Below are 26,853 nucleotides of genomic sequence, written 5' to 3'. Positions count from 1 at the left end.
TAACACCTGTGCTGCATTGTAGGTGTAAGTAGGGTTATGTAGGGAGACACTGGTATAATAACCAATTAAGCGCTGGAAGGTTTTACCCCCCTTCATGACTAGGGCATTTTTTTGCTCTTCAGCACTGTGCTACTTTAACTGGTAATTGCACGGTTATGCAATGCTCCACCCAAATTAAATTTTTATAAAAAAATTTTTTCACATAAATAGAGCTGAACAATGTAACTGTTTTATCTGCCTGCTTTGCAAGGAGAAAAAGACAGTCACATATCTGCACTCTATAGAGAGCCCTGTGCTAACCAACACAGGGCTCTCTTCTGTCATTCGCTCAGCTGATCAGCTTGTGCTGTAGTGAATGACGGCACAGCCAGGGCAGTGGTGCCTCCTTGCCGCAGTATAAGTACGTTGGGCGGTCCTGAACTGATAAGAAAGTCTATATCCTCTTTGCATATTGTAATAGAAAACTTAATTTATCTTGATATAATTGGCATGCCTACTCCAATATATTTTACAAAACAAATGCTTATATTTTTATAAAAGTGTATACATGCAACCGATGCAGCAAAAGTATATGACAATTGGGTACACAGCAAATAAAGTACTGTGCAAATAGTATGTATAAATCATATATAAGGTCATTGTTTTTTGCGTATTGGTTTATATATATAAATCATGGCAGCTACTATATTTTAATATCACCTCACACATCACCTAAATAGTCCTCTATAATCATTTTTCACAACTGTTAAATCAGCAGAATAAAACCGGCAAGGTGTACAGAGATATATACAAAACTAAAAAATCTTAAAATTCATGTGGTTTTGTGCCCACCATTTATGTATGTATTCTCTTAATGGGGAGCCTTTTATTAAACTTTTATTTCTTTTTTTTTTTCTTTCTAGATCGCATTCTAAAAGATTCAAGTAAAGTTTTTGAAGATACACTGGAAATTTTTTATTCTTTTGACTGTATTAAAGAGCAGTTTGACAACTGGAGATGTAAATATGAGAATTCCTATAAAGATGCTTTTATTGGACTTTGCTTACCAAAACTTTTAAGTCCTCTTGTACGGCTGCAGCTTTTAACTTGGAACCCTTTGGAGGTATGTTGAAAATGTGCATTCTTTTGATATTTATGATCCCTGAAGTATGGCTTTAAAGTGTCACCTATGGACTGTTTTGGGTATTGTAGTTTTTACCATCTCACGGAATTCATTTATTTTCAATTTTAGGGGCCGGTTCACACCATGAATCTCACAGGAAAGCCCTGTGCATTCCTGTGCCATCTACATGCGACCTTGTTGCAGTGCGATCTCAGCCCATTCATTTGAGTGGGCTGTAATTGCGCCTGACCACACCAAAAGCAGCCAAAAAAAAAAAATACACAGCAGGCATACCATGCAATCTCGTGCAGGCAAAGTCACTGCGTTTTGTGGTGGTGTTAACGCTGACACCTGAAGATTGCAAGTGCAGTGCGTTTGAATGCGGTGCGAGAAAGGCGCATGGAACACCAGTTTCCCACACCGCTTTCTGGTGTGAACTGGCCATAAGACTTGACATGTTTGATATCTATTTACTTAAAGTAACCCAATAATTTTATAGAAAATTAAGTGTTTTGTTTGTAATAAAATTCTTTGTAGTTATTTTTGTACAAAATGATGCTTGTAAAAAAAAAAAGTCGTGCAAGTATTGCGATACATATATTAAGAAAAAAGAAAATTGCAACCTCCACCATTTTATTCTACGGGGCCTCTGCTCCTGAAAATACATAGTTGTTTTGTGAGTTTAAAAGGCTCAGGATTTTTTACCTTCATGTATTCTATGCATGAAGCTAAAAATAATCTGTGCGCAGCAGCTCCCCCACAATAAATACCTGAGCCCCATCGCAATCCAGCTATGTGCACGAGAGCTTTGACTCTCTGGGGACTTTCCCTCATTGGCTGAGACAACAGCAAGGGAACGGAGAAGTGGAGGATCGGTACTGCTCTGCAAAACCACTGCACAGAGCAGGTAAATATGACATAACATGTTTATTTTTAATGTGAAAAAAAAATCCAAAGCTTTAATATCACGTTAATCCTATTCAGGTGTTAATAGTTGTGGAATAGAAAGATCTGCAGCAGAGCCGAGGATAAAATTACAACCATAAGCGACTGGGGCATTCCCTGCCCTGCAGCCGCTCCCCTTGTATATGTGGGGCAGGAAATGCAACTTATGACTGGCTGTGTGTGGTGCCCGCTTTCTGGCAGGATAGTTTAGGTGGGTTTGGACTTGTGTCCAAGCATGCCTGAACTCTTCCCTACATAGGGCAGCACTAAGCCATTAAAAGATTCAGACTGTAAGTTGTCCAATTTGCTGTGAATAAGTGCTTGTAATCCAAATCCTGTGTATATTTTCTATCATCTTAGTTATTCTTGGGTCACTGCTGCAGCACGCGCACTTAATACTAAATTTTAATTATATAAAATATAAATAAGATGTTTAATTCAAGGAAACATCCAGGCAAACCACTATACATAGGAAAATGCATATATATTTGTTATTTTACCTGCCAAACATATGTAATTCTGAACAGCCAATTTTATTTTGTGATGTATAACATTTTCCAAACTGCGCATTCAGACTGGTGATGCGTGAAGTTGTTAATTAAAGCGTTAGTTAACAAAAAAAATGTTGATTCTTGGTCCCTTAAAGCAGATTACACAGCAGAGCGCTTGTGCTATGTAATCTGCCGCCCCCCCCCCCCCCCCCTCTAAACTGTAAAAAAAAAAAAAAACCCCTAAACCTGCCACTTCCTGTAAAGCCTCTCTCTAAACAGACCACGATAACCAGGGCAGCTCCACCCTGATCATCGTGGTCAAAGTGCCTCCCTTTGTGATAGGTTGCCTACTCTCTGCTCTCCTATCCCCCCCCCTCACTCCCTCCTTCCTCCTTGTCAGTGCCCTCTCTGTCTGGCTCCGGGGCCTGTGTATGTTTTACTTAAAAACGAGCGCTGTAAAACACATGTTGATAAAGTACTACCATTCTAAAAGGAAACCTACCAAAGTAGAGGATGCCCCAAAAAATACGATAGTGTGGGCCAAATGGCTAGCTGAGGCCTCCACGGCAACTGCAGACTGATTGAGCATGTACATAATACCACTCTCTGATATGGGTTTATGTGATATCTTTTATTGTCCCTTGGGTCTCGAATGAAAAATTTGATCCTTAGATACTTCAATTTAGCAGGAGCCAATACAGCACTAGGTTGTTTGTTCTTTTCTTGTGGACGTGCTACAGCTGTATGTCACTAATAATGGAAGCAGCCCTATTCCTGGCTGGCACTGACTCCTGCGTGGGTCTAGTCCTAATGCTGTGGCAGGTTTACTATTATTTGTCTGTTTGTATCTTGTACTCAATAAAAAGATTAAAAAAAAAAACAAAAACTAGCACTGTAAATACTATACATCAGCTATCTTCAGGCCAGTCACGTGACTCGAGGCCACTTTCCAGCTCCGATGGGTGTCTTCTGCGGAGGAGACCAGCGGCCACGTGATCTCCCTCTGACGTCAGAGGGAGATCACAGCCCTTCCCACAGAAGACTTCTATCAGAGCTAGAAAGTGGCCACGATTAATGAGACCGGCCTGAAGATAGCTGATATTCATTATTTACAGTGCTCGTTTTTAAATAAAACATACACAGTGTGATATGCCAGCCTCTAATAGAGGGGCTGGCATAGATATATACCTTAAAAAATGTAAGCAGTTTTATCTTTTTAGTTCGGCAAGGCAGCTATATTATTTCTCCATTGCCAGCCTTCACATTGGACAGTGATTCAGCATTATCCACTCTGTCCAGGAAACACTGAGCTGACCTTGAAAGTAGTAAGGTTGACAAAGAAAGCAGCTATGCTAAGGTTTGGTTTACACCTATGCAGTTCGATATTGATCCGCTTCTGTGGTGCGTTTTACATTTTTGCACGTGTTTTTTTAGGCTTTTTCTTTTTTTTTTTAATGTTCTTCTCTTTGTGTTTTTTTTAATCTGCCCAACAACAGATTGGCCCCCCAAAAAAAAAGATTGGGCAAAAATGTACTGCTTCTCCATTGAACCAAAAATGCAATGTTTTGCGTTAAAGTCCCTGACCCTTTCCAAAAACACAGCGGTTGAAAAAAAGCATAGATGTGAACGTGTCCCAAAGGAAACCATGTTAAATGGACTGTAGTGCGTTTCTGCAAAAAGCACTAAAAAAAAAAAAAAACAAAAAAAACACATAGGTGTGAACCGAGCCTAAAGTAGGAAGCAGCAGAGTAATCAGAGGGCATGCTTAACACAAGAATGACTGATCAGAATTACAAATCCTTTGGCAGGTAAAATGGTAATCACTTATGTATTTTAACCTTGTATTTAAAGTGATTTGTAAAGTCTCAATGTTTTTCACCTTAATGCATTCTACCACCTTTGCTGCAGCTGCCCCCCAGAGCCCCCCCCCCCCCTTTCTTTTTTTTAATTTCTTTTTTTCTTTTATCGTTTTTTTTTTTTTTTTTTTTTTTTTTTTTTTTTTACATGAGCCCAACCGATCCTTTGATGTGCACGAGCCCAGCGGCTCCAGCTGCTGTCTCTGTGCTCATTGGGCAGATTGATCAGCAGTGAGAGCCATTGGGTCCCCCCCCCGCTGTCTGTGTCAATGGATGCAGCAGCAGGGCTCGGGAGTGCGCCCGCAGCGGTGCCCCATAGAAAGCTCCTTTCCGTGTGGGCGCCTGATGAAGGGGAGGAGCCAGGAGCGCTGGAGGGGCACCCCAGAAAAGGAGGATCAGGGCTGCTCTGTGCAAAACCCTTGCATGTTCATTTTTTTTTTCTTTTAACTGAACCTTTACAATCACTTTAACTGTTAGCCTGGATTTCTTATGTAACAAAATTGCCAACATTCTTCAGTTATTTAAAGAGACTGTCACCAGACCATCCATTTCATCAAAACCTATTTTTAGGCATGTTATCTATCTGTAAAAGCCTCTCTTGTAGACATGGAACATCCCTGAGACTGCCACTGGGTGCTACCATCTTGGATGTGATATCAGCAGCCCAAGCAGGTTCGGCACTGTCCCTCTAGTTATGTTCTATAATATTATTCTTTGCTCCTTCCCAACAGCTGCATAAAAAAGTTATGCATGAAGGTGAGGAGGAGGAGCTGGGCCATTGCAAATGAATTAAACCTCAATGGGAAGAAAAAAATGTTGCAAGTTATTTTCTCATTTTTTTTTTTTTTTTTTTTAACTGCTTTTTTTTTCTGTAATTTTTTTTTTAAGTTGGTGACAGGGGATCCTTAACATGCATCTTTTCTCTTTCTTTTAGCCCAATTGTTGTGACTTTGAAAGCATGATGTGGTTTGAGTGTTTACTTTTCTATGGTTGTGACATGAAAGACGCAGACAAGGAGGATGCAGACGTTGCTCTATTGCCATCCTTGGTGGAAAAAGTTGTTCTCCCCAAGCTAACAGGTAAGTTTGTTTTATGCGTTGCTGTGATTTCCGCTAAGTCTGTATGGGAGCAGAGCATTGTATGGTAGTTATTTACATCTTTTTCCTAGATGGAAACTTCTTTCCATTCATAAATAAACAGTGATGTCTGATAATGAAGTTATTCAGCATTGTTCATTTTGTGTCTGTCTTGTCATTTGTCCCCCAGGTATTGCTGAGAGCGTGTGGGACCCTTTCTCAGCTACACAGACGAATAGACTGGCTGCCGTGATGCAAAAGTTAATAAATGGATACCCCACCGTTGTAAATTCTGGCAATAAAAACACAGAGGTATAAATCACTGCAGCCCTAGAACATTGGGACTTTGCCCAGCTTTACTATAGGGAATTGAAGCATAAGAAAAACATAGCCTATGTTGTGTAGTTCACCCAGACCTTCATTATTTTTTATTAGGCTTATGAGCCCTGTAAAATAGATATAATAAAACAAATGATATGCTCAAGTCTCTCTGTGCCTGCACCATGAAAATACTATGATTCGATTCTGTGCACGGCTGTTTAGTGTTTTATTTATGATTGTTTTTTTCATTTTGATAAACTTTACCCTGCTTTACCAGTAAGCATTTTTTCTATTTCTAAAACTTTGGAGTGTTAAGTTGAAATAAAGTGGAGAAAAAAAACAGAAAAGTGTAAAGATTGTTTTAAAAAAGTAAAAAAAAATTGAATTGGATATCCAGGCAAATGAGAAACTACACTATATAAAATGCATATATTGTAGCTGTTTACATGCCAAACAATTTGTCTTGCTGTCCATTCATGTGCAGTCGATGGCATTGTGAAATATGTCCACTCCAGTCCTTTTCATAGAGCATTGGCGGACATCTGTACCAAAGGCTTACTCATCCCAACATATACAATGTCTTTTGGCACACTGACTTATGAAGGTCGGTGCTCCCTGTCACTGTGCATGCAGCATTGTGCTGCCATCTGTTGGCATATTACAAAACTAGTCTCAAAAACTTTAATACCACCTTGTAGTTGGCAAGTGTAGGAAAGACCGTTCTTAAATTACGATACTTCATACTGGCTTTGCAGAATTCGGCCGTATGGACAGGGAGCGTATAATGTCACGTAGAATCTTCAGGCAATAAGATCCTATATAACATCTTGTTCATGCATTGCATGTATGCAACACTTGTGCTAATTTTTACATGTGTACCATGCAAATGCACCCTATTGGGTGATAGGACAGAGGCGACTCCTGATGCCTATTGTCCTTAGATACTAGGGTGCAAGCAGCTCCTACCACCTAGCGACCTTAGTTGCTAGGGCCCAGGGAGCCATGCAGGATTAACATGTCAGCTCTGTAGTGCATAATGATCGATACAGGGATCTCTGATTACACATTGTTGATACTTACAAGTTGTCCCCGAGTAGCTGCCAATAGAGTACATTAGTGCTGTACACCACTTGACCTCCGGAAAGGTTTTACCCCCTTCATGACCAGGGCATTTTTTGCTATTCAGCACTGCGTTATTCTAACTGGCAAATGCGCAGTCCTGCAACTCTGTACCCAAATGAAATATATATAACATTTTATTTTTTTCACACAAATTGTTTGCTTTTAGTGGTATTTGATCACCACTGTTTTTTTTTTTTTTTTTTTTTTTTTTTTATGAAGGAAAAAGACAAATGTTAAAAAAAAAAACAGCATTTTTTACTTTGTTATAAATTTTATTTTAATTTGGTGGAGGGGGGATTATGTTGTGAGGTTGTTTTTCAGGGGTTGGGCTTGGCCCCTTGGTTCCAGTGAAACTTAAGGCATTTTGGACAATTTTCATGCTCCCAATTTTGTGGGAACAGTTTGGGGATGGCCCAAAAACATTTGTCATAGTTCTAGTCAGTGGACAGAAGTGTGCTGTGCTTTTAGTTTCGTTTTCATCACTGTAAAAATGCCACTGACGAAATCTTTGACAAATGTTTTCGTTGACAAAATGAACACTGAATACAATAATGCTACGTTCTGATCCCTATAAATTATGGATCTTCATGCATAATATTGTACACCCCTGTGTAGTCTAAAGGTGGAAAATCCCAGGCTTTTATTGCAGAAGAGACATGCGCTATCTCTTCTGCATTAAAATGCCCCTACTTGCCTGCTCGCTGTCTCCTCCGGAGCTGTAAACTTAGCTGAGTGCCGACATGATGGCCTCCTAGTAAGTTAAGTTATCCAGCTAACATGTTCTGATCTACATTTGACCCTTTTCCGTATTTATTTTTAATTTTTTTTGGATCATGGAACATGATTCACTTTTTCATCTACAGCCCAAACCTGCCAACGAGTTTAGGAATAGTGGCTTGTCTACTGCTTATCCAATAGGATTTTGCACCCTTTATAATACACAGTCAGATGGTCCTTGTATGGATGGGAAGTGTAAACAGAAGGGGAACAATGAGGCCTGTTGCAGATTTGCACAAAAGCATGCAGAAAATATTTATGTAAACTGAAAAAAAGAAATATTTGTAACGGCTTTTCAGAGTGTTACAGGCTGATGTTGAGAAAAAAAAAATCTGTACATGATGTATCCTTTGTTCCTTTCCAGGCTCTACTAAAAGGTTTGTTAGTAAGAATGAGAAGAACTTTGGACGATGATGTCTTTATGCCTTTATATCCTAAAAAGTAAGACTTTATCCTTACCTGGCTGCTTTGGCTTTAAATGTATGGAATCTTTCTTTTAAAACGCTAAGTAAAGTTTTTTTGTGTGCCTTCCAAAGTTAAATATATTACATCCCTTTTCTGCTTCATGTCCATTCTCTGTCTTTAACCTTTGTGATGTATAAATGTATTCATGTTTCAACAGCGAGTAGTGTTTTTCCTCATTCTCATATCTTCTGTTCTTAGTGTTATAGAGAATAAGAACTCGGGACCATGTGTGTTCTTTCAGCGCCAGTTCTGGTCATCTGTGAAGGTAATAACAAATTATTTCTGTGCATTTAAATAATGCTCCAACCACACAATGCAGTGTGTGTGTGTGTGTGTGTATATACAGTTGTGCTCATAAGTTTACATACCCTGGCAGAATTTGATTTCGCCTCCATTTTTCAGACAGTATGAATATGATTCGATGTGATATGCCATTTATGATCAATCAACTGTGTTTACTCTTTTTAAATCATAATGACAACAGAAACTACCCAAATGAGCCTGATCAAAAGTTTACATACCCTGGTGATTTTGGCCTGATAACATGCACACAAGTGGTGACACAAAGGGATTTGATATAGATAGATATTTTTATATTCATTTTGGTTGGTTGTAACGAGTGGTTATTTGAGTTACTGTTGCCTTTCTATCATCTGAAACCAGTCTGCCCATTCTCCTCTGACATCAACAAGGCACTTTCATCCACACAACTGCCGGTCACTGGATATTTTCTCTTTTTCGGACCATTCTCTGTAAACCCGAGAGATGGTTATTTGTGAAAATCCCAGTAGACCAGCCGTTTTTTAAATACTCAGACCTGTCTGGCACCAACAACCAGGCCATGTTCAAAGTCACTTAAGTTCCCGTTCTTCCCCATTCTGATGTAAGTCATCCTCACCACATCTAGAAGTTGATTGAGTTGCTGCCATGTGATTGGATGATTAGCAATTTGTGTTACCAAGCAATTGAACAAGTGTACCTAATAAAGTGTCCGGTGAGTGTACATAGTGCTTATTGCTGGTTTTGGTATGTAAAGCTGCTCACCTCGGCAGTAGGGGCTATTTACCTGAGGTATAATATGACTCAAACACAGTTACAGAAATTAAGAAATATAACCATGTGGGTTTTTTTTTTTTTTTTGATTATCATGTCTGCACTCCCCCAACTGGCTTACAAACCACAATACAAACCTGCCAGGGTTCCAACAACCCTTTGCATAAAAAAAAAGTTTTTACTGATGTCTCCCAGTTGGCAAAATGTATTTTTCTGCAAAGGAAGTGAGGAAAAAAAAATATAAGTATGCAGGCAGAAGTGAAAACTTGATGCATGTTGTAACTCTTCCCAAATCTTTGCAGAACAAAAAAATGTCTGGAATTGTGCTTTAGCCCCCGGTCACACCAGTGTGACTTGTCAAGCTTGTCACACAACCAGTGTGACAGTTTCAAATCTCATAACAATTCGCACTCTATTGTCCGCATTAAAAGCTGTCAAATAGTCTGAGTCGCACCGATTTTGAAAGTAGTTCCTGCACTACTTTTTGCAAGTTCAGGTGTGATTTGCATAGACACCTGTGCATGAAGTCACACAGATGTCTTCCAAGTAGCACCTGAAGTAGCACTGAAATGCTAGTTTGAAATCGTGCTACTTTCGGTTACCTTTTCCCCCTCACTTCCACTTTGGAACGAGCAGTGCATGTTTGTTGCAGTCATGTGTACTGCTCTAGGTACAGTACAAGTCCTATAGTCCAGATTACCCTAGTCTATTTCGGGAGTGAAGAGGAGAGGGTGGCTATGTTCCTACATACACTGAGACCATGGAGAACTAACATACATAGGCATCTTCTAACAGGAAGTCAGATCACAGCAGCTAAAGCAAAAAGGAGCTGAGAGGAATAGAAAGTATTTTTTGACTTGAAGTGGTTGTAAACCTGTGACATGAAATATGAATAAGTGTCGTTTTTGTCTGCTGCGCGTTCCTCTGCTATCTGCATGAGTCGCTTCTGAGGTACAAAGGTGGTGGGAGTGAGCTCCAGCACACAGCATGTGATTGACAGCCTTAGCTCTGTTTGCTGTATGAAGTGGAGGGGGTGTGCCTTCCCTCCAATCAGATCTCAGCTCTCCTCAATGAGTTCTGCAAAGTGTAACTTCAGCTTCCTAAAAGCTCAGACAAGCTGTATAAATTCTGGACTTTGAACGAATGTGGAGAAGAGACGGCTGCAGATAAACGGGTACAACGTATGTAGGAGGATTGGTTTAATCTCTGTGTGTCATCTGAGATCAGTCGCTTCATTGGGTATGTGTAAGGGTTTACAATCACTTTAAGGATACATACCTGAATAATAGGGCTGGGGAAAAAATCGAGTTGAGAGGTCAAATCGATTCAAATTTTCAGCAAATCTATTTTTTTTTTTTTCACAAGGACCAGCGCTGACATTGTGGCGGTCCTGAGGAGCTGCGGGCAGGAGTTTTTAGGTGAGGCCGCGGCTGTGCTCTCGCCTAAACTCCTGCCCGCAGCTCCTCAGGACCGGCGCGGTGTCCAAAAAAAAAAAAAAAACTTGATTCGATCATGATTCGAAATTTTTTTTTTTTTTTTTCATTGCAGATTTTTTTGGGGGGGGAGAATCGCCCAGCTCTACTGAATAAATCAATGTATTTAAGCTCTTTCTGTGATTAAATTCCCAAAATTATTCAAATCTACTTAATTTTCACCTTGGTTTGTAGAAAATCCCCCCCCCCAACGTGTGTGTGTTTAATTTTTCTTCATTTTAAGGTGGTCTGCTTTTTATAGGGTCTGTCCAGCTGAAACAAATAATTTTTCTTTAGAAATATGGTATTATTATTATAATTAAGTTTTTATATAGCGCCAACAGTTTGCACATCACTTTACAATCTAAATAAAGACAGTACAGTTACATTACAATAGAATACAAGAAGGTTAAGAGGGCCCTGCTCATAAGATGAGCTGATGGAAGTGATTAAAAGTTCATTTGGAGGTGTGATAGGCTTCCCTGAAGAGATGAGATTTCGGGGGATCAACTAAAGGCAGCAAGAGTAAGAGATAGCCGGACAGATTCAGGTTGAGTTCCAGAGGATGGGAAAGGCTCTGGAGAAATCCTGAGGACGAGCATGGGAGGGAGTAGACAAAGGAGTAGGAAGTCTTAGGAGGAGCGGAGTGGACGGTTTGGGTGATATTTGGAGACAAGGTTGGTATATAAGGCTCAGGGAAGTGTTCGTATGTTAATATTTGAATTTAATTCTCTGTGCAATGGGAAGCCGGTGTAGGGATTGGTGGAGAGGGGTGGCAGACACTGAGTGGTTGGTAAGGTAGATGAGTCGGGCAGTAGCATTCATGATAGACTGAATGAGGGGATAGCCTATGGAGAGGTAGGCCTATGAGAAGGGAGTTGCAGTAGTCAAGATAAGAGATTGCAAGGGAGTGAATGAGTAGCTTGGTAGTTTCATTATTTAAAAAGGGGGGGATTTTAGAGATCTTACGGAGATGAAGTCTAAAAGCTTTTGATGATTGGATTTGAGGCCGAAGACTGATCAGAGTCCAGGAATTACACCTAGAACCCGGGTGTGCAGGGAGGGATTGATGATTGCATTATTGATCTTCATCGAAAAGTAATGGAAGAGGGGGAGAGATTATCAGCTCAGTTTTAGAAAGATTTTGTTTGAGGAAGTGGTGAGACATCCATGCTATGTTAGTAATGTGAGAGGAGACTGAAGGGTGAGGTTAGGGGGGTAGAGATATAGATTTGGGTGTCATTGGCATAGCGATGGTATTGGAAGTCATAGGAGGTTATCAAATAGACAAGGGAGGGGGTGTAGACTGAGAAGAGAAGGGGTCCAAGAACAGAGCTTTGGGGAACCCTACAGAAAGAGGATGACAATATTTTCATATTGAATAGCCAGCTGTGCATGTCCCCCTTTTGTATTTTTTGGATATATTTTTCGTCTATTTTATGCACTGCCCACTTTCCAGATATTAATGTGTTTTACTAAACCCACAAGAATAAACTTGGTCTGTATATGCAGTAAAGCATGCTTGTTATACTCGCTGTGGAACCTAAGGGGTTAATCCTTTGCATTGTGTAAAAAGGCTGTTTGATCCTGTCTTAGATCCTCCCCTTCTTCCACTGTTCCCAAAACATGTTCAGATAAGACATAGCTAGCGGAGTCAGGCTGCACATGCTCAGATTGGCGTGTATTGCTAGAGTTTTTTTTTCTTGGGAGGGTGCATGTGATCAGCACAGGACCAGTCAGCACTGTCCGGTCAGAGGGTCAGGGATCCTGCATCCTGATAGGACACCCAGTACAGGATGAAACTCCTACCAAGCTTTAACCAGACACCAATAGAAGTCACAAGACTGCTATATACTGCCGATGAAAAAAGGCATTTAGCAGTTTATATTTACTCAAATGCATTTCCATGTTCTGTGTACTGTGGGAGACCAGATATAGTGGATGTAGAGTCCTGGGTTTAGTAACACTTTTATTTATTTATTTATTTTTTTAATCTTTATCAAAATTTCATATACAAAAAACAAGGGTAGGAAAGAACATCCTTTCTACTCCAGTATTCACTACAGGAGTAATAATTCATTTCTATTATTGACTGAAGATCCATGTACCAATCTCAAGATTTTTCCTATCTCTTGACTCTCCCCCCGATGTGCAATTTCCCTCTCCCATTTTTTTTTTTTTATAAATGTCGGCACTTCAAACTCCCTTCCCTCTACTAGGATTTTATAAATCCGTGATATACCACCCCGTGCTGTGTCCGTATCGCATAATCCCTCTATTGCTGTCAAATCTTCCCCGTCTCTCAATGGGCGAGGCAATGCCATTACAAAATGTTTGAGCTGAAGATACCGCCATTCATTCATTATAAACCAATCTGTTTTTGTTTTTATATCGTGCAGTGAACTAATTTTCCCTCTGTGTTGTATGCCGTAGTTGTATGTTATCTTTTTTAATCCACTTTCCCCCTATCACACTTTTCCCTGGTACAAAATAGTTATAATTATTTTTAGTGCCATTAGTGGTGAATTAAATTCCCATTTATGTGCAACGAATCCCATACCCTCAAAACATCCTTTGTTAATATAAGTGTATTTACTCCGAGTGCTCTGTGTTGTGGAGGTGTCCAAATGTTTCCGCCATGGAATACTCTATTTTAACCCATCTTTTCTCACTCTGGGTTTAGTAGCACTTTAAATGATAAAATTAACCATTTCAGCCCCAGACCATTTGGCTGGCAAAAGACCAGAGCACTTTTTGTGATTCGGCACTGTGATTCGGCACTGCGTCGCTTTAACTGACAATTGTGTGGTCATGCGATGTGGCTCCCAAACAAAATTAACGTCCTTTTTTTTTTTTTTTCCCCCCACAAACAGAGCTTTCTTTTGGTGGTATCTGATCGCCTCTGCGGTTTTTATTTTTTGCGCTATAAACAAAAAAAGAGCCTCAATCGTGACTGCGACATTATGGCGGACACATCGGACACTTTTGGCGATATTTTGGGACCATTCACGTTTATACAGCGATCAGTGCGATTAAAAATGCATTGATTACTGTGTAAATGTGACTAGCAGTGAAGGGGTTAACCAGGAGGGGGCGCTGTAGGGGTGAAGTGTGTCCTAGGGAGTGATTCTAACTGTGGGGGGGGGATGGGCTATGTGTGACCTGACACTGATCACCGCTCCCGATCGCAGGGAGCTGTGATCAGTGTCATTAGACAGAACTGGGAAATGCTTGTTTACATCAGCATTTCCCCGTTCTTCCTCACCGTGACACGATCGTGGGTATCCCCGCGGACGCCCACCCACAAGCCACTTCTTAAAGGGCAACATACATGTCCGTTAATATGCCTGTACGTGCCCTTCTGCCGACGTATATCGGCATGAGCTGGTCGGCAAGCGGTTAATAAGTGACTTTTGTGCACTAAGCTAGGACTCCTATCCCCCAGTCTAATTTTGTTGCCAGTTTGTATGCAATTGTACTGTGTGTTGGCAGATTGCATGCAGAGTGTAAACTAGCAGATCTGCCAGACTAGATCTGTGTGTGTGTGGTGGCCTAGCAGACAAGTCAGTAGGCAAAATGCTAGGTGATGGCAAGCTAAGTGTGTGTGTGTGTAGACGGTGGGAAGACTGATTAACACAAGAGTTCTAGCTCCTAGGATAGCTGGAGGAATCCTAGTAGGGTGTTCTAATTACTAGACTGTTCCCCAACCGTAAAGCTGCGTACACACAATCGGATTTTCCGACAGGAAATATGTGATAACAGGCTGTTGGCGGAAAATCCGTCCGTTTTGTACGCTCCGTCGGACAATTGTTGTCAGATTTTCCGCGGACAAATGTTGGATCGCAGGTTTTAAAATTTTCCGTGGAAAAATGTCTGTTGTCGGATTTTCCGAGCGTGTGTACACAAGTCCATCGGACAAAGGTCCAAAGTACAAACACGCATGCTTGGAAGCAAGGACGAGCCAGAAGTTGTCGATCTTGTAAATTAGTGTTTGTAATGGAGAATTAACATTTGTGATGCAGCAAATTATGACATCTCCAAATGCAGCGCACAATTCTCTTCTTCTTTAATGGGATAATAATGAAGCTGCTTTGCTGGTGATACTGAGGGAGTTATGGCAAACAAATCCTCAAAGGCTTTTTTTTCTAGTGATATCGAGAATGTTTTTTTTTTTTATTTGGGCACAATACCATTATCCCGTAGCTTTTAAGATCAAAGATACAACTATGTTGGTGTCCCTTGTTAATTTTACATTGTATTTTATAAAATGTAACTGCCTACTCCCAAACTGTCATTTGAAGTAAAACACATAGCCAAGTATTATTCTACACAATTTTTTTTTATTGTGCATTAAAAAAGAAAACAAATAAAAATTAGACATATCATCTGCCAATAGAACTTAACCAAAAAGTACATTCTATGCATCCAAAAATATAGAAAATATAACAAATCAAATCATTATTATTCGACCAAAAAAATAATGTCAAAGCAATAACTCCAAGGCCAATAATAAATAACACATTATCTCCTCCGATTCCGTAACATATCTGGTTGATGAACGGCTGTTCAGAAAGGAACTGAAAAGCCCAAATCAACACTCACCAAACTTCTACCAACACGCAATTAGAAGAAGCCCAAAGGGTGGCGCTAAAGAGCTGAAAAACAACGTAGTACGTCACTACTTTCGTATTTGTTGGCCGACAATTCCTTGCCGTTTGTATGCAAGACAAGTTTGGGCCAACGCCCTTCGGACAAAAGTCCACGGTTTTGTTCAACAATCTGATTGTGTGTACGAGGCTTTAGAGTGCACCGGAGATCTCTCCAGAGATTGGTTGGTGTATGTCAAAACCTAGGACATCAGGGTTGTGTGTGTGTATATATGTATGTATGTCCTTATTGTGCTGATGATTTTTCATGACTGTTTCAGCTACTTGGTAACTTCCTGAAGTGGTACGGAGTTCTTTCCAACAAGTGTTTACAGGAGCTGGCAATAGACGGCCTGCTGAACAGGTACATATTGATGGCATTCCAGAATAACGAGAGTGGAGAAGACAGCATCAAGAAAGCCCAGAGTGTAAGTACTATAAATCATGGTGCCTCTTTAACCACTTCAGCTCTGGAAGATTTAACACCCTTCATGACCAGGCCATTTTTTGTGATACGACACTGCATTACTTTAACTGACAATTGTGCGGTCATGCAACACTCTACACAAATACAATTTTTCTGCTTTTTTCCCCCCACAAATAGAGCTTTCTTTTTGGTGGTATTTGATCACTTTTCCTGTGCTTTTATTTTTTGCGCAATAAAAAAGAAAAAACTTTTTTACTTCATACATTTTGGCCAATATGTATTCTATGTATTTTTGGCAAAAGAAATCCAAATAAGCATATATTAAATGGTTTGCGCAAAAGTTATAGCGTCTACAAACTATGGGATATATTTTTTTTTTACTAGTAATGGTGGCAATCAGCGACTTGTATCAGGACTGCGATATTGCATCAGACAACTAACCGAAGCTTCTTTGACACTTTTTGGGGAACAGCGACGCTAATATAGTGATCAGTGCTAAAAAAATATGCACTGTCACTGTACTAATGACACTGGCAGGGAAAGGGTTAACATCAGGGGCGATCAAAGGGTTAAATGTATGCCTAGGTTGTGCTTACTCACTGTGGGGAGGTGCTTTGGCTGGGGGAACACAAAGATCAGTGTTCCTTTGCGAGAACACAGGATCAATACCTTCCTCTCTGACAGAATGGCGGTCTGCCTTGTTTACAGCAGATTGCCGTTTTGCCTGTGTAATCAGTGGACATAATCTGCGATACCGACCACTGGGCTACCACTGTATAATCATATACAATAAGAGTTTAAAACGTAAACAACTTTCAATTGTATCCAATCAAGCAGGTCCTTGCATTTACATAGTTTAAGGTAAATCTAGAGGAAAATTGTACAAGAAGGTTGAACATGTATGGCCAGCCATTGGGAGGAGGAGTTCTATAGTGGATAGAGGTGCTAGGAGTGTAGCATAGACAGAATCCACAGGAAGTTACCAGCTCAATGGATTTCTGGCAAGATCAACAAGTATTTTTTGGCACTTATTGAACAATTATACCAAAACCACTTTCAGTGGTATATTTAACAGACCAAAGGGGAGCAAGTAAAAGAAGTCCATTGTTTGGGTCAACATACACTTTCAAGCTTAATTGGATTTTTAAATGTATATTGGATAAATACATTCCAAGTACATCGAAACAAAAAGTGTAAGGTGTTACAATTTTAAGAGGCTTATATCTAAAGCATCGATGTACATATACATCGCATGTGTATGTGTGTGTGTGTGTGTGTATATATATATATGTATATATATATATATGTGTGTGTGTGTATATATTTATACCTTTTTGCCTCTAATAATTGTAATAAACTCACTAAATGAGACCTTTGTACATGGACTTCAATTTTAATTTTTCTTACCAGCACTTCAGCATTCTGGAATTTCTTATTTGCCCGCAATGTGCTTTTATTAATGTGTGTTCCATGTTACAGATGCAGTCCTTTGTGATTGTAATGAATTGCTGCCTTTTAATGGTATTTTAATTGTGTTGATTAAAGTTGCTGCATCCCCAAAGGTGTAAATGAGTTGCTAATAGACAGGTTTGTCACTGTCCGCATGTGGATAGGGGCAATTTATTTCCTGCAGTCATATAGTGCTCACCTTTATGCAACTGTACACAGAACACACAGAGGCATTTATATCAGTTCCTCACAATCTAATGTCACCTACATGAATTTTCACGGCCAGTTAATGTGACCCAGTTGTCCTTTTTTAAAATGCCAAACGTGTAGTAGATATTGAAAGCAGATATCTGCTTGCTCTATGTACTTTGTAGAGGGCCATTGTGTGCTGGATCCTCGGGGGACTTATGCAAACCTCAGGCATCTTCTGTGGTTCAGAGTTCAAGCTGTGCCTTTTTATTAAAGGGTTACTAAACCCTTGTGTTTTTTTTTTTTTTTGTTTTTTTTGTAAATGTTATACTTGCCTCCACTGTGCAGTTCGTTTTGCACAGAGTTGCCCCAATCCTCCTCTTCTGGGGTCACTCATCCGCGCTGTTAGCTCCTCCCTGCATTGCCAAACCATTCTCTTTGGGGGTACCCATGCGTGCGGGCTTTTGCATCCATAGACATAAAAAGCCGGACTCGGCCCCGGCTCCTGCGTCATTGGATTTGATTGACAGCAGTGGGAGCCAATGGCTCCGCTGCTATCTATCCAATCAGGACACAAGAAACCAGCTGGAGCTGGCGTGCTCGTCCCTGGGAAGAAAACCGGGTTTGGGTAAGTAAAACGAGGGCACTGGGGGGCTGCAGCACTACAGAAGGTTTTTCACCTTAATGCATAGAATGAAAAACCATGAGGGTTTACAACCCCTTTAAGGGGCTCTATGTTGTCTCAAAACACCAGCTATGTGGTGGTTATCACACTGATTTAAAGAATAAGTTCACTTTTTGAAAAAAAATAATTGCACATTTTTTGCAGGTAAAAAAATGGTGCAGTTAGTAATTACATTTTTTTTTTATATATATATATATATATATATATATATATATATATATATATATATATATGAGCCTGTAAAGCATTGCAATTTTATAAATTATATTATAAATATTGCTAAAGTGGCTGAATGAATAGTTATTTTGTATTTCAACTGTGTATGTATCTGTTTGCTCAAAGTATGCTTTGAAAGATGTATCATAATACTGGAAGAGGGTGTGAAAATCAATATGCCACTTGGAATAAATATACTATTATGTATAAGAGCAATGTATGCTTACTATGGGCTTCAAGAGCAATGTTTTCAGATGCTGATGGAACCCATTGAGTTTCCGTTAACTAACCTTTGAAAGTAATGCAGAAAAAATTGTCATTGCCTTGAGCTGAGGTCAAATTACATAATAAGCAGGGGAATCCACATTCAGCTCTTTTTATAAACCCATTGGGATGTGTCCTACATTTCTAGGAAAGATGATACAAGAAACTCCCCCATATTGATACTCTTTGCTGTCTTCAGCTCTTCCCCGCTGCTTTTATTCTGTTGATCTGCACAAGCCACTTACAGGTTTTCTTTTTTTTTTTTTTTTTTTTTTTTCTTTGTACAGGTTATTGCTTGTTTTCCAAAGCAGTGGTTTTCAAACCTCAAAGGTGGCAAAACAATTCCACAGCTGGAGAACCTTGCCCGCTTTCTTACACATCTCTCCGGCATCATCTACAGGCAGAATGTGGGCTGCTCAGATGTAGAGAAACGAAATGCCAGGTAATTTGCGTTGGTCTATTTATTAATTCTGCATATATGTAAATATCTAGAACTAGAACAATGTTTTATAAAAGCTTGACAGAGACCAGTTGATTTTCAGTCAGCACTTTTTTCGGCCCTTATAGACAATTTTCAGCTTTCAGCGCTGTTACATTTTGAATGACAATTAGTCTGTAGGAAAGTCCACAAACTATGGAATATATCTGAAAATTAATCAATCCTGTTGTGACAGCCTATCTCCTTTTTTTTTGAGGCCCAAAAATGCAAGGCCAGTACAGATATCCCCCAAGTCACCCCTTTTTTTGGAATGTAGATATACCAAGGTATTAAGTCGATGCATGACGAGCTTTTTTTTAAGTTGTCATTTTTTGTCATAATTTTTTAAAAGAAAAGCAATACAATTTTTTGAGGTTTTTTTTTTACACATTGTTAGCATATAGCAATGAATTTCATTGCTGCATGCAAGCATTCTACTGAATGTAATAGATTTCTTCAGTTTGTTTTGTTGTGATTTAGCTGTGATTGGCCACAGCTGATCAAATGGCACAGATGGGCCGTGATTTGCCATGAATGACCAATCACAGCTAGCAACACAATTGTACACAATGGATGGCTTAAAAGGAAGCCATCCATTGCGTACAACTGTCATGTGACCCGCTGTGATTGGTTACAGCGGTCAGATGGTACCGGCAGCGGGACAGTACAGTGATCAGTCCGATGGACGCAGCTGGTAACAGATCGTGCCGCTGTGCGGCCCTGCGATCCAGAGTGATGTCATATGATGTCCACCTGGATGGATGAGAGGCCAGCCCCGGCATCATTCCCTTATAGGCCGGGTGGCCACCAGTTGAGATGTTTTCACCCAAACATCTGTTAAAGCAGAAGTAAACCCATAGATTTTAATAGTTTCAAAAAAGTTACATTCCTGGCATGTGTCGGGAATGTAACTGTCACATTGGTTGTGCTCCCAACCAAACTGTCAAACCATCCAATGGTTGGTGTCATAACTGATCACATGTGCAGCATCATAGCAGTTGAAGATTAAACAGAGGCCGAGATGGTGGCTTCTTTGACTGAAAACAATAGGAAGGTTTACTTCCACTTTAACATAGGCCTGGTCGATGTCTCGCTTGAGCAGTTGGAAGCCTGCATTGGTAATACCAGTGACTACTCACAAAAACACGCTCCGTTAGAGAAAGGAGAACCCCTCCAAATAGATGTAAGCTCTTCCCAAACACTGGCTACCAAGGTACAATATGCCTTCACCATGTGGCATTTTAGCATCTCTCGTTATACCAGTTTCTTACTCCCAGAGGTGTGCGGACACGTAAGTATGTTCATTCAGGACGCTTATTTCTGAGAAGTAACCGATAGGAGAGATGTATTCAGCACTATATACTGGGAGGAATGGGTGTTATTAATGAAGTGGACATTAATATCTTGAGGAACAAACTCTTGGCCATAGCTTCTGACAGCAGTAAGCAGGGATTTGTTATGCAAAGAGAGATTAATAAAATCCAACAAAGTCACATAAATGCCTAGATTAAGGTGGCTCGAGATTTTATCCATCATTTTAAGAGGTTGGTAGAGAGTGTGGTTGTACGGGGTAAAAATGTATCATGGGCGTGCATGTAAGGGCAGTCTGAATTATCAACCATCAAACTGATTGCGTAGTCTCTGTATGAGGGGCGGGCCTTATGAGTTAGCATTCCAGCTCAGTAAGATTTTGCCTAAACACATCGCTTTCACAAAAACAGCCTTCCAAAAAAAAAAAATGTTGCCTTTAGTTCCACTTTAATGCAGGATCAGCATTTCTTATGGTACAACCACCACTCTAGTATCCATAGATCACAAATCTTCTCAGTACTAATGTTTGGTTGAACGGAAACTTGGTGGCCATGTTTTCATATTTATATATTGAGTTACAATCACTTGTGCAATCATTTGTTTTAAAGCGAAGCTCCAACCTTTTTTGTAAAAATAATTAAAAAAAAACACCCCTGCAATGATCACATCTTATATAATGCATTCTGGCATATGTAGTGAATTAAGTATTTTTTTGTTAGATCTGCAAATTATTCACTGTCCCCTCCTTAGCAAGTGCGCTCCCATCTTCAGTGTGGGCATCTGAAGCCCGCTCGTAGCTCCTTCCGCAATATGGTGCTTCTGGCTACAAAGCAGAGCACCACCTGATCTCGCCCATGCGAATTGCGTACAAAGCGCGGTGCACTCATATTGCTGGGGGCTGCCCATTGACTCCTGGGACTGATGGGACTTATATCCCAGGAGCCAACGGGCAGCCAGATATGATGTACCTCGCCGCAGCGAGGTACAGCAGAAGTGCACCTGTCTAATGGTCGAAAAAGGTAGTAAGCTTTGAAGCTTCTTCATCGGAAGAAACATTCTGATGAATGAATAAATCCTGTATACACAGACCAAATGTCGGGAGACATCAGCTGGTTTAAAAAAAAAAAAGAAAACATTCAGCCTGTGTATGGCACCCTGTCCAACTGAAGCCAGCCGTTTTGGTTGGCTTCTGACGGATCAGCATGCTGGAAAACCAGCAGCCAATCGACTGGCGGAGAGTGCCCTTCAGAGTGCTGTGGGGGAGATCGCTGTACTAATGTCGGATCGTTGGTACAGAGGCAACCGGAGCTGGCAGGTTTTTTTTGTTTAACCCAACTCATAGTGTGTACCAGGCTTTATGGGCAATGTGATCTGCAACACGGGGAGTTGAACTTCAAAAATTGGGTGGAACTCTGCTTTAATGAGCAGTTTATCTAGTATGTAAATGTGAGTGTGTGTATAGATTAAAAAATAAAAACACTGAAGTGATAATCTTATCATAGAAGATTTTCTGTCTTGTGCCTCACATATGGCTATTTTGTTTCCTATCCCAGGGACCAGATCCGGCAGATAGTAAAGCTGCTTGCAGCTATCCGCGCTCTGGAAAACGCGGTGTCAGTAGCAAACGATTACAACATTAAAGATATCAAGTCATCTTCAGATGGGAAATGAACTTGAAGAAGCTGTGCTGTGAACCCATTCCTTTTGTGTATATATCCTGTACCTAAAGTTTCTAATTGCTGTATAAAACAGTTGGTTTTAACACAAAGGTCAATATGTCTAAAAGACAAACAAGTGACTGAGGATTGTATATGTACCTGGGTTTATATGCATAACCGTTGCATGCATTACTGCACAATTGTTCAGAGACTCTTTGTGCTGGAGTTTCAGGGGAAGGATTACGCGGGCCCGGAGGAATGTTTGTTTCTCTTCAGTTGAGAGAAATAAATTGCAGTAATTTATTGTCCTTAATAAGGCAATGTCTATGGGATGCCAAATACATCCCTATGCTGGTCTCTTTATCTATAAACTTGCTCCGCTTCCAATGTCCCTGGCATTATAGACACACCTTCATTCCCAGAGCTCAAGATAATGAGTGAATTTCCTTCTCCAAACTGGAGCCAGAATCCAAAGAAATGCATCTCCTGCTGTTTACATGAACATGCTCCCTCCAGAGCCTGAAGTGGATAGAATGCTATCTTACAAAAGGATGTTTTGTACATGAAGATGGAACTCAAAAAAAGAGTTGGATGACCCTCATTTTGGAATCACTTGTTATCCTCTCCATAATGCCTTGTCACTGTAAATATGAAGCTGGTTCCTAATTTTTATGGATCATTCAATTCTGTTCCTGGACAAGATTAACCGATTTCCCACAGAGCATGAGCCACACAATTACTTGTTCCTCAGTCGTTCTAAGTTATAGTGGTACAAGTGAAGCGCCATTTTAGACATCCAGACTTTTGCCATTATCTGTACCGTTAAAATCTTATGTGAGTTTGTAAAACAACTTCGCTGATCCCGGGGCTTTGACGTTGAGTTTGAGGACAGGGAGATGCCTGGCTGTCCATTATTCTCAGTGGGGACTTCTGCCCGTCTATGGTCAACTTTACAATTTTGAAGCAAATGACAGATGGTTTTCCTGTTTCCTGCCCGTTGTTCATGTCTACTGTGTGAAGTCCATATTTCTTTTGTGAATTGTGTACAGAAGAACTAATTCAATTTATGTACAGACGCTAAGCTTAAAACCACTTCTGAGAACTCTTGTATATTTTCTGAAATTAAATAAATTTCTTAGGCTGTTTTTAACTTGTCTCTTGTATTTATGATGCTAAAATGACCAAGCAAATGTAAAGTTTGTTGTAAGGCTTTTTTTTTTTTTTCCCCCCAGGGGCACTCCTATATTCCTCATAGCCACAATCCTATAAAAAAAATCAAGACGCCTGAAACCATTTTACAGGACAGATTTGATTTTGATTGATGGCTGTGGGTGGGATATGAGGACAATTCTTAGTACTGAAACGTTTATACATTAGGTTTGTTGTGAAAGCGCTAGAGATGACTCCAAGGGTTAGTTCAGCACAACAATGGGATGTGTAACGCAAGTTAGCGTTATGCACTGTACTGTATAAGGTCTAATCAATCTTTGCCATCCTTTTTATTTTCTTCAGTGTTAATTTTTAGATTCTTTATCCGTCAAGTTCCAATTATGGTTCCTCATGACATCATGCTTCTACATAGCTATCCAATAATGGCTTTCCCTAGGCTTGACTTTGAAGTGCTATGTCCAGACTCTTCTGGACTGCATGTGCGTCGTGGCTAGTCTATAATGTGACCTTCAGGCAATGGGCTGGGTTAGTGTTTGTTTGCCAGTGCCTCTTGTAACTGGCAGTATAACCAGTGTCAGGTTTCCCATGTCTCAACTCCATGAAAGAGGATTTTGCAATAAAAATAAATACATTTTATATGTATATATATATATGTGTGTGTGTGTATGTATAGCATCTCACAAACGTGAGTACATCCCTCACATTTTTGTAAATGTTTTATTCTAAAGAAAGAAACTGAAGAAATGACACTTTGCTACAATATAAAGTAGTGAGTGTACAGCTTGTATAACAGTGTAAATTTGCTGTCCCCTCAAAATAACTCAACACACAGCCATTAATGTCTAAACCTCTGGCAACAATAAGTATACATCCCTAAGAGAATATGTCCAAACTGGCCCCAATTAGCCATTTTCCCTCCCCTGTGTTATGTGACTCGTTAGTGTTACAAGGTCTCAGGTGTGAATGGGGAGCAGGTGTGTTAAATTTGGTGTTATCACTCTCATACTGGTCACTGGAAGTTCAAACAATATCCCATAATGACAATGTGAAAGAAGTTTGAAATCTTTGCAAATTTTTAAAAAACAAACTAATCACATGTACATAAGTATTCACAGCCTTTGCCATGACACTCAAAGTTGAGCTCAGATGCATCCTGTTTACATGGCTCATACTTGATGTTTATACAACTTGATTGGAGTCCACCTGTGGTAAATTCAGCTGATTAGACATGATTTGGAAAGGCACACACCTGTCTATATAAGGTCCCACAGTTGGCAGTGCATGTCAGAGCACAAACCAAGCCATAAAGTCCAAGGAATTGCCTGTAGACCTCAGACAGGATTGTATGGAGGCACAGATCTGGGGAAGGGTACAAAAAAAGTCTGCAGAATTGAAGGTCCCAATAAGCACAGTGGCCTCCATCATCTGTGAATTGAAGAATTTTGGAACCACCAGGACTCCTCCTAGAGCAGGTCACCTGGCCTAACAGCGATCGGTGGAGAAGGGCCTTCGTCAAAGAGGTGACCAAGAACCCAATGGTCACTCTGACAGCGCTCTAGCGTTTCTCTGTGGAGAGAGGAGAACCTTCCAAAAGAACAAACATCTCTGCAGCACTCCATTGGTCAGGCTTGTATGGTAGAGTGGCCAGACGGAAGCCACTCCTCAGTAAAAGGTGCACATGAAGGACCGTCGGACCACGAGAAACAGAATTCTCTGTTCTGATTGAACTACCACTTGCTAGAGTATCCAAGATTAAATACTTGGGGGTGGAGGTAACCAGGGACCTGGTAGACTATACACCCCTGAATGTAACCCCTTTTATATAACTTATTAAAAAGTAAAATACAAACTTGGTCTAGAGTGCCATTGGGGGTGATGGGGCACGTAAATGTAATTAAAATGATTATACTGCCCAAAATTCTTTGATATGGCACGCCCTCCTATATATTCCCCTAAAAATCTTTAAGCAGATGGAAGCTATCCTAAATTCGTTTGTCTGGGGTAATAGTAGACAAAAGCTAGCTTGGCAAACCCTTAAAAACCCCACAGACATGGGGGGTGTATCTCTCCCGGACCTACAGGACTATTATTTAGCCTCGCAGCTTTCCCACATGTACCATTTCCACACGTCGGAAATGCAACGCTATAGATCTTTAGTTTGTGACAAACCAGGACACCCGGCATATACACCCATTCAGGATATACTTCGGGGGGAAAAAAACACAAGGTACCTCTGCGCGATATAACGCGGGCATGTTGCTACATCACCAAAGGGTATGGAAAATGTCTCTAAAGAAGCAGAATGTGGGGAAATTTCACTCCCACACCCCACTCTGGCTTAACAGTCATATGCCGGAACTGGAAACAGTTCCAAACTCGATAGTTTGGGCTAGACATGGAATATTGTATCTCCATCAGGTTTTGTCCACCTCTGGGCTCAAGCAGTTTCAGACTCTCAAGGAGGAGTTTTCCCTTCCACACCAATTAGCGTTTAAATACCTGCAGCTCCGCCACACACTTAGAGCCCAACCGCCGGACTTGAATGTAGAGATGGAGCCTCCCGCTTTGCTGAATATAGTTCTGGGAAATGACCCCTCCAAGCTTATATCACATTTATATTACACAATTAGACAACGAGGCGCAGCTGCTGTTTCACACAAGGCCAAAACAGTATGGGAACAGGACGTAGGACTTATAGATGACACTGACTGGGCCGAGATTTTAGAGGGAACCAAGCCGGTGTCCCCTAAGCTCTCTGATAGACTAACACAACTGTATATAGTACACAAAGCTTACCTGACCCCAGTGAGATTGGCAAAGTTTCAACACACGCCAGACCCGACGTGTCGCCTGTGCAGAGCTGAGTCAGGCTCGTTTTACCATCTCATATGGAGCTGCACACATGTTCAGGCATATTGGATGCAGGTTGTCCGTTTTTTTCCATTATAATATAGGATCCCCTGTGGTGCTGGTCCCTAAGTTATGTATTTTGGGACTATTGCCAGATGTGGAGGTGGACAAATACCACACAATTTTCATTTTTGAAACATTCTTAGCGCGCAAAGATGGATGCAGTTGTGGAAAAAAAGCAGTTGACACCCTGCCATTTAAGAAACTGGTCTACGCACACAGGGGACCCGCACAAAAATATTCAAAGATCTGGGACAGATGGTTGGAGGACGGGGAGACCTGTGTATAATCTGTGTATAATGGTTCCAAATCCAGTGCAGCGTTCCCCTACACTTAAAACACGGTTTATTTACAAGTTGGACTAATCTGCCGCATAACTTATGGCACGTGAATATATGTGTATGCATGCACTGTAATATTCCTGCATATTTAATTTCGATGTTGCAATATGTATCTGACCTTCTGTGGCTATATGTACCCGATTGACTTGTAAAATGTGTTTTATATTAATAACGTTTTTTTTCCAAGTAAAAAAAAAAAAAAAAAAAGATTGAACTATTTGGCCTGAATAGTAAGTGTCATGTTTGGGGAAAAAAACAGGCACTGTTCATCACCTGGCCAATACCATCCCTAAAGTGAAGCATGGTGGTGGCAGCATCATGCTGTCGGGATGTTTTTCAGTGGCAGGAACTGGGAGACTATGCAGGATGGAGGGAAAGATGAATGCAGCAATGTACAGAGACATCCTTGATGAAAACCTGCTCCAGAGC

At 40.5% G+C, this 26,853-nt stretch overlaps 1 protein-coding gene across 1 annotated transcript in view; it reads left to right on the top strand.

The window, feature by feature from the left end:
• PAXBP1 (PAX3 and PAX7 binding protein 1) overlaps window positions 1-23,153 on the top strand; it is a 52,908-nt gene extending 29,755 nt beyond the window's left edge. The window contains exons 11-18 of the mRNA XM_073617134.1: window positions 903-1,102; window positions 5,329-5,473; window positions 5,661-5,782; window positions 8,055-8,131; window positions 8,354-8,420; window positions 15,608-15,754; window positions 18,844-18,998; window positions 21,899-23,153. Of these exons, the coding sequence (XP_073473235.1) occupies window positions 903-1,102; window positions 5,329-5,473; window positions 5,661-5,782; window positions 8,055-8,131; window positions 8,354-8,420; window positions 15,608-15,754; window positions 18,844-18,998; window positions 21,899-22,016 (1,031 nt within the window). The 3' untranslated portion in view covers window positions 22,017-23,153. The remainder of the gene's footprint in view (window positions 1-902; window positions 1,103-5,328; window positions 5,474-5,660; window positions 5,783-8,054; window positions 8,132-8,353; window positions 8,421-15,607; window positions 15,755-18,843; window positions 18,999-21,898) is intronic.
• The last annotated feature ends 3,700 nt before the right edge of the window (window positions 23,154-26,853 follow it).

The sequence above is a fragment of the Aquarana catesbeiana genome, linkage group LG02 (genome assembly GCF_042186555.1).
Source record: "Aquarana catesbeiana isolate 2022-GZ linkage group LG02, ASM4218655v1, whole genome shotgun sequence".
Lineage (NCBI taxonomy): Eukaryota > Metazoa > Chordata > Amphibia > Anura > Ranidae > Aquarana > Aquarana catesbeiana.
Note: the sequence above shows the minus strand (reverse complement) of the source record. Positions and strands in the feature narration are given on the sequence as shown.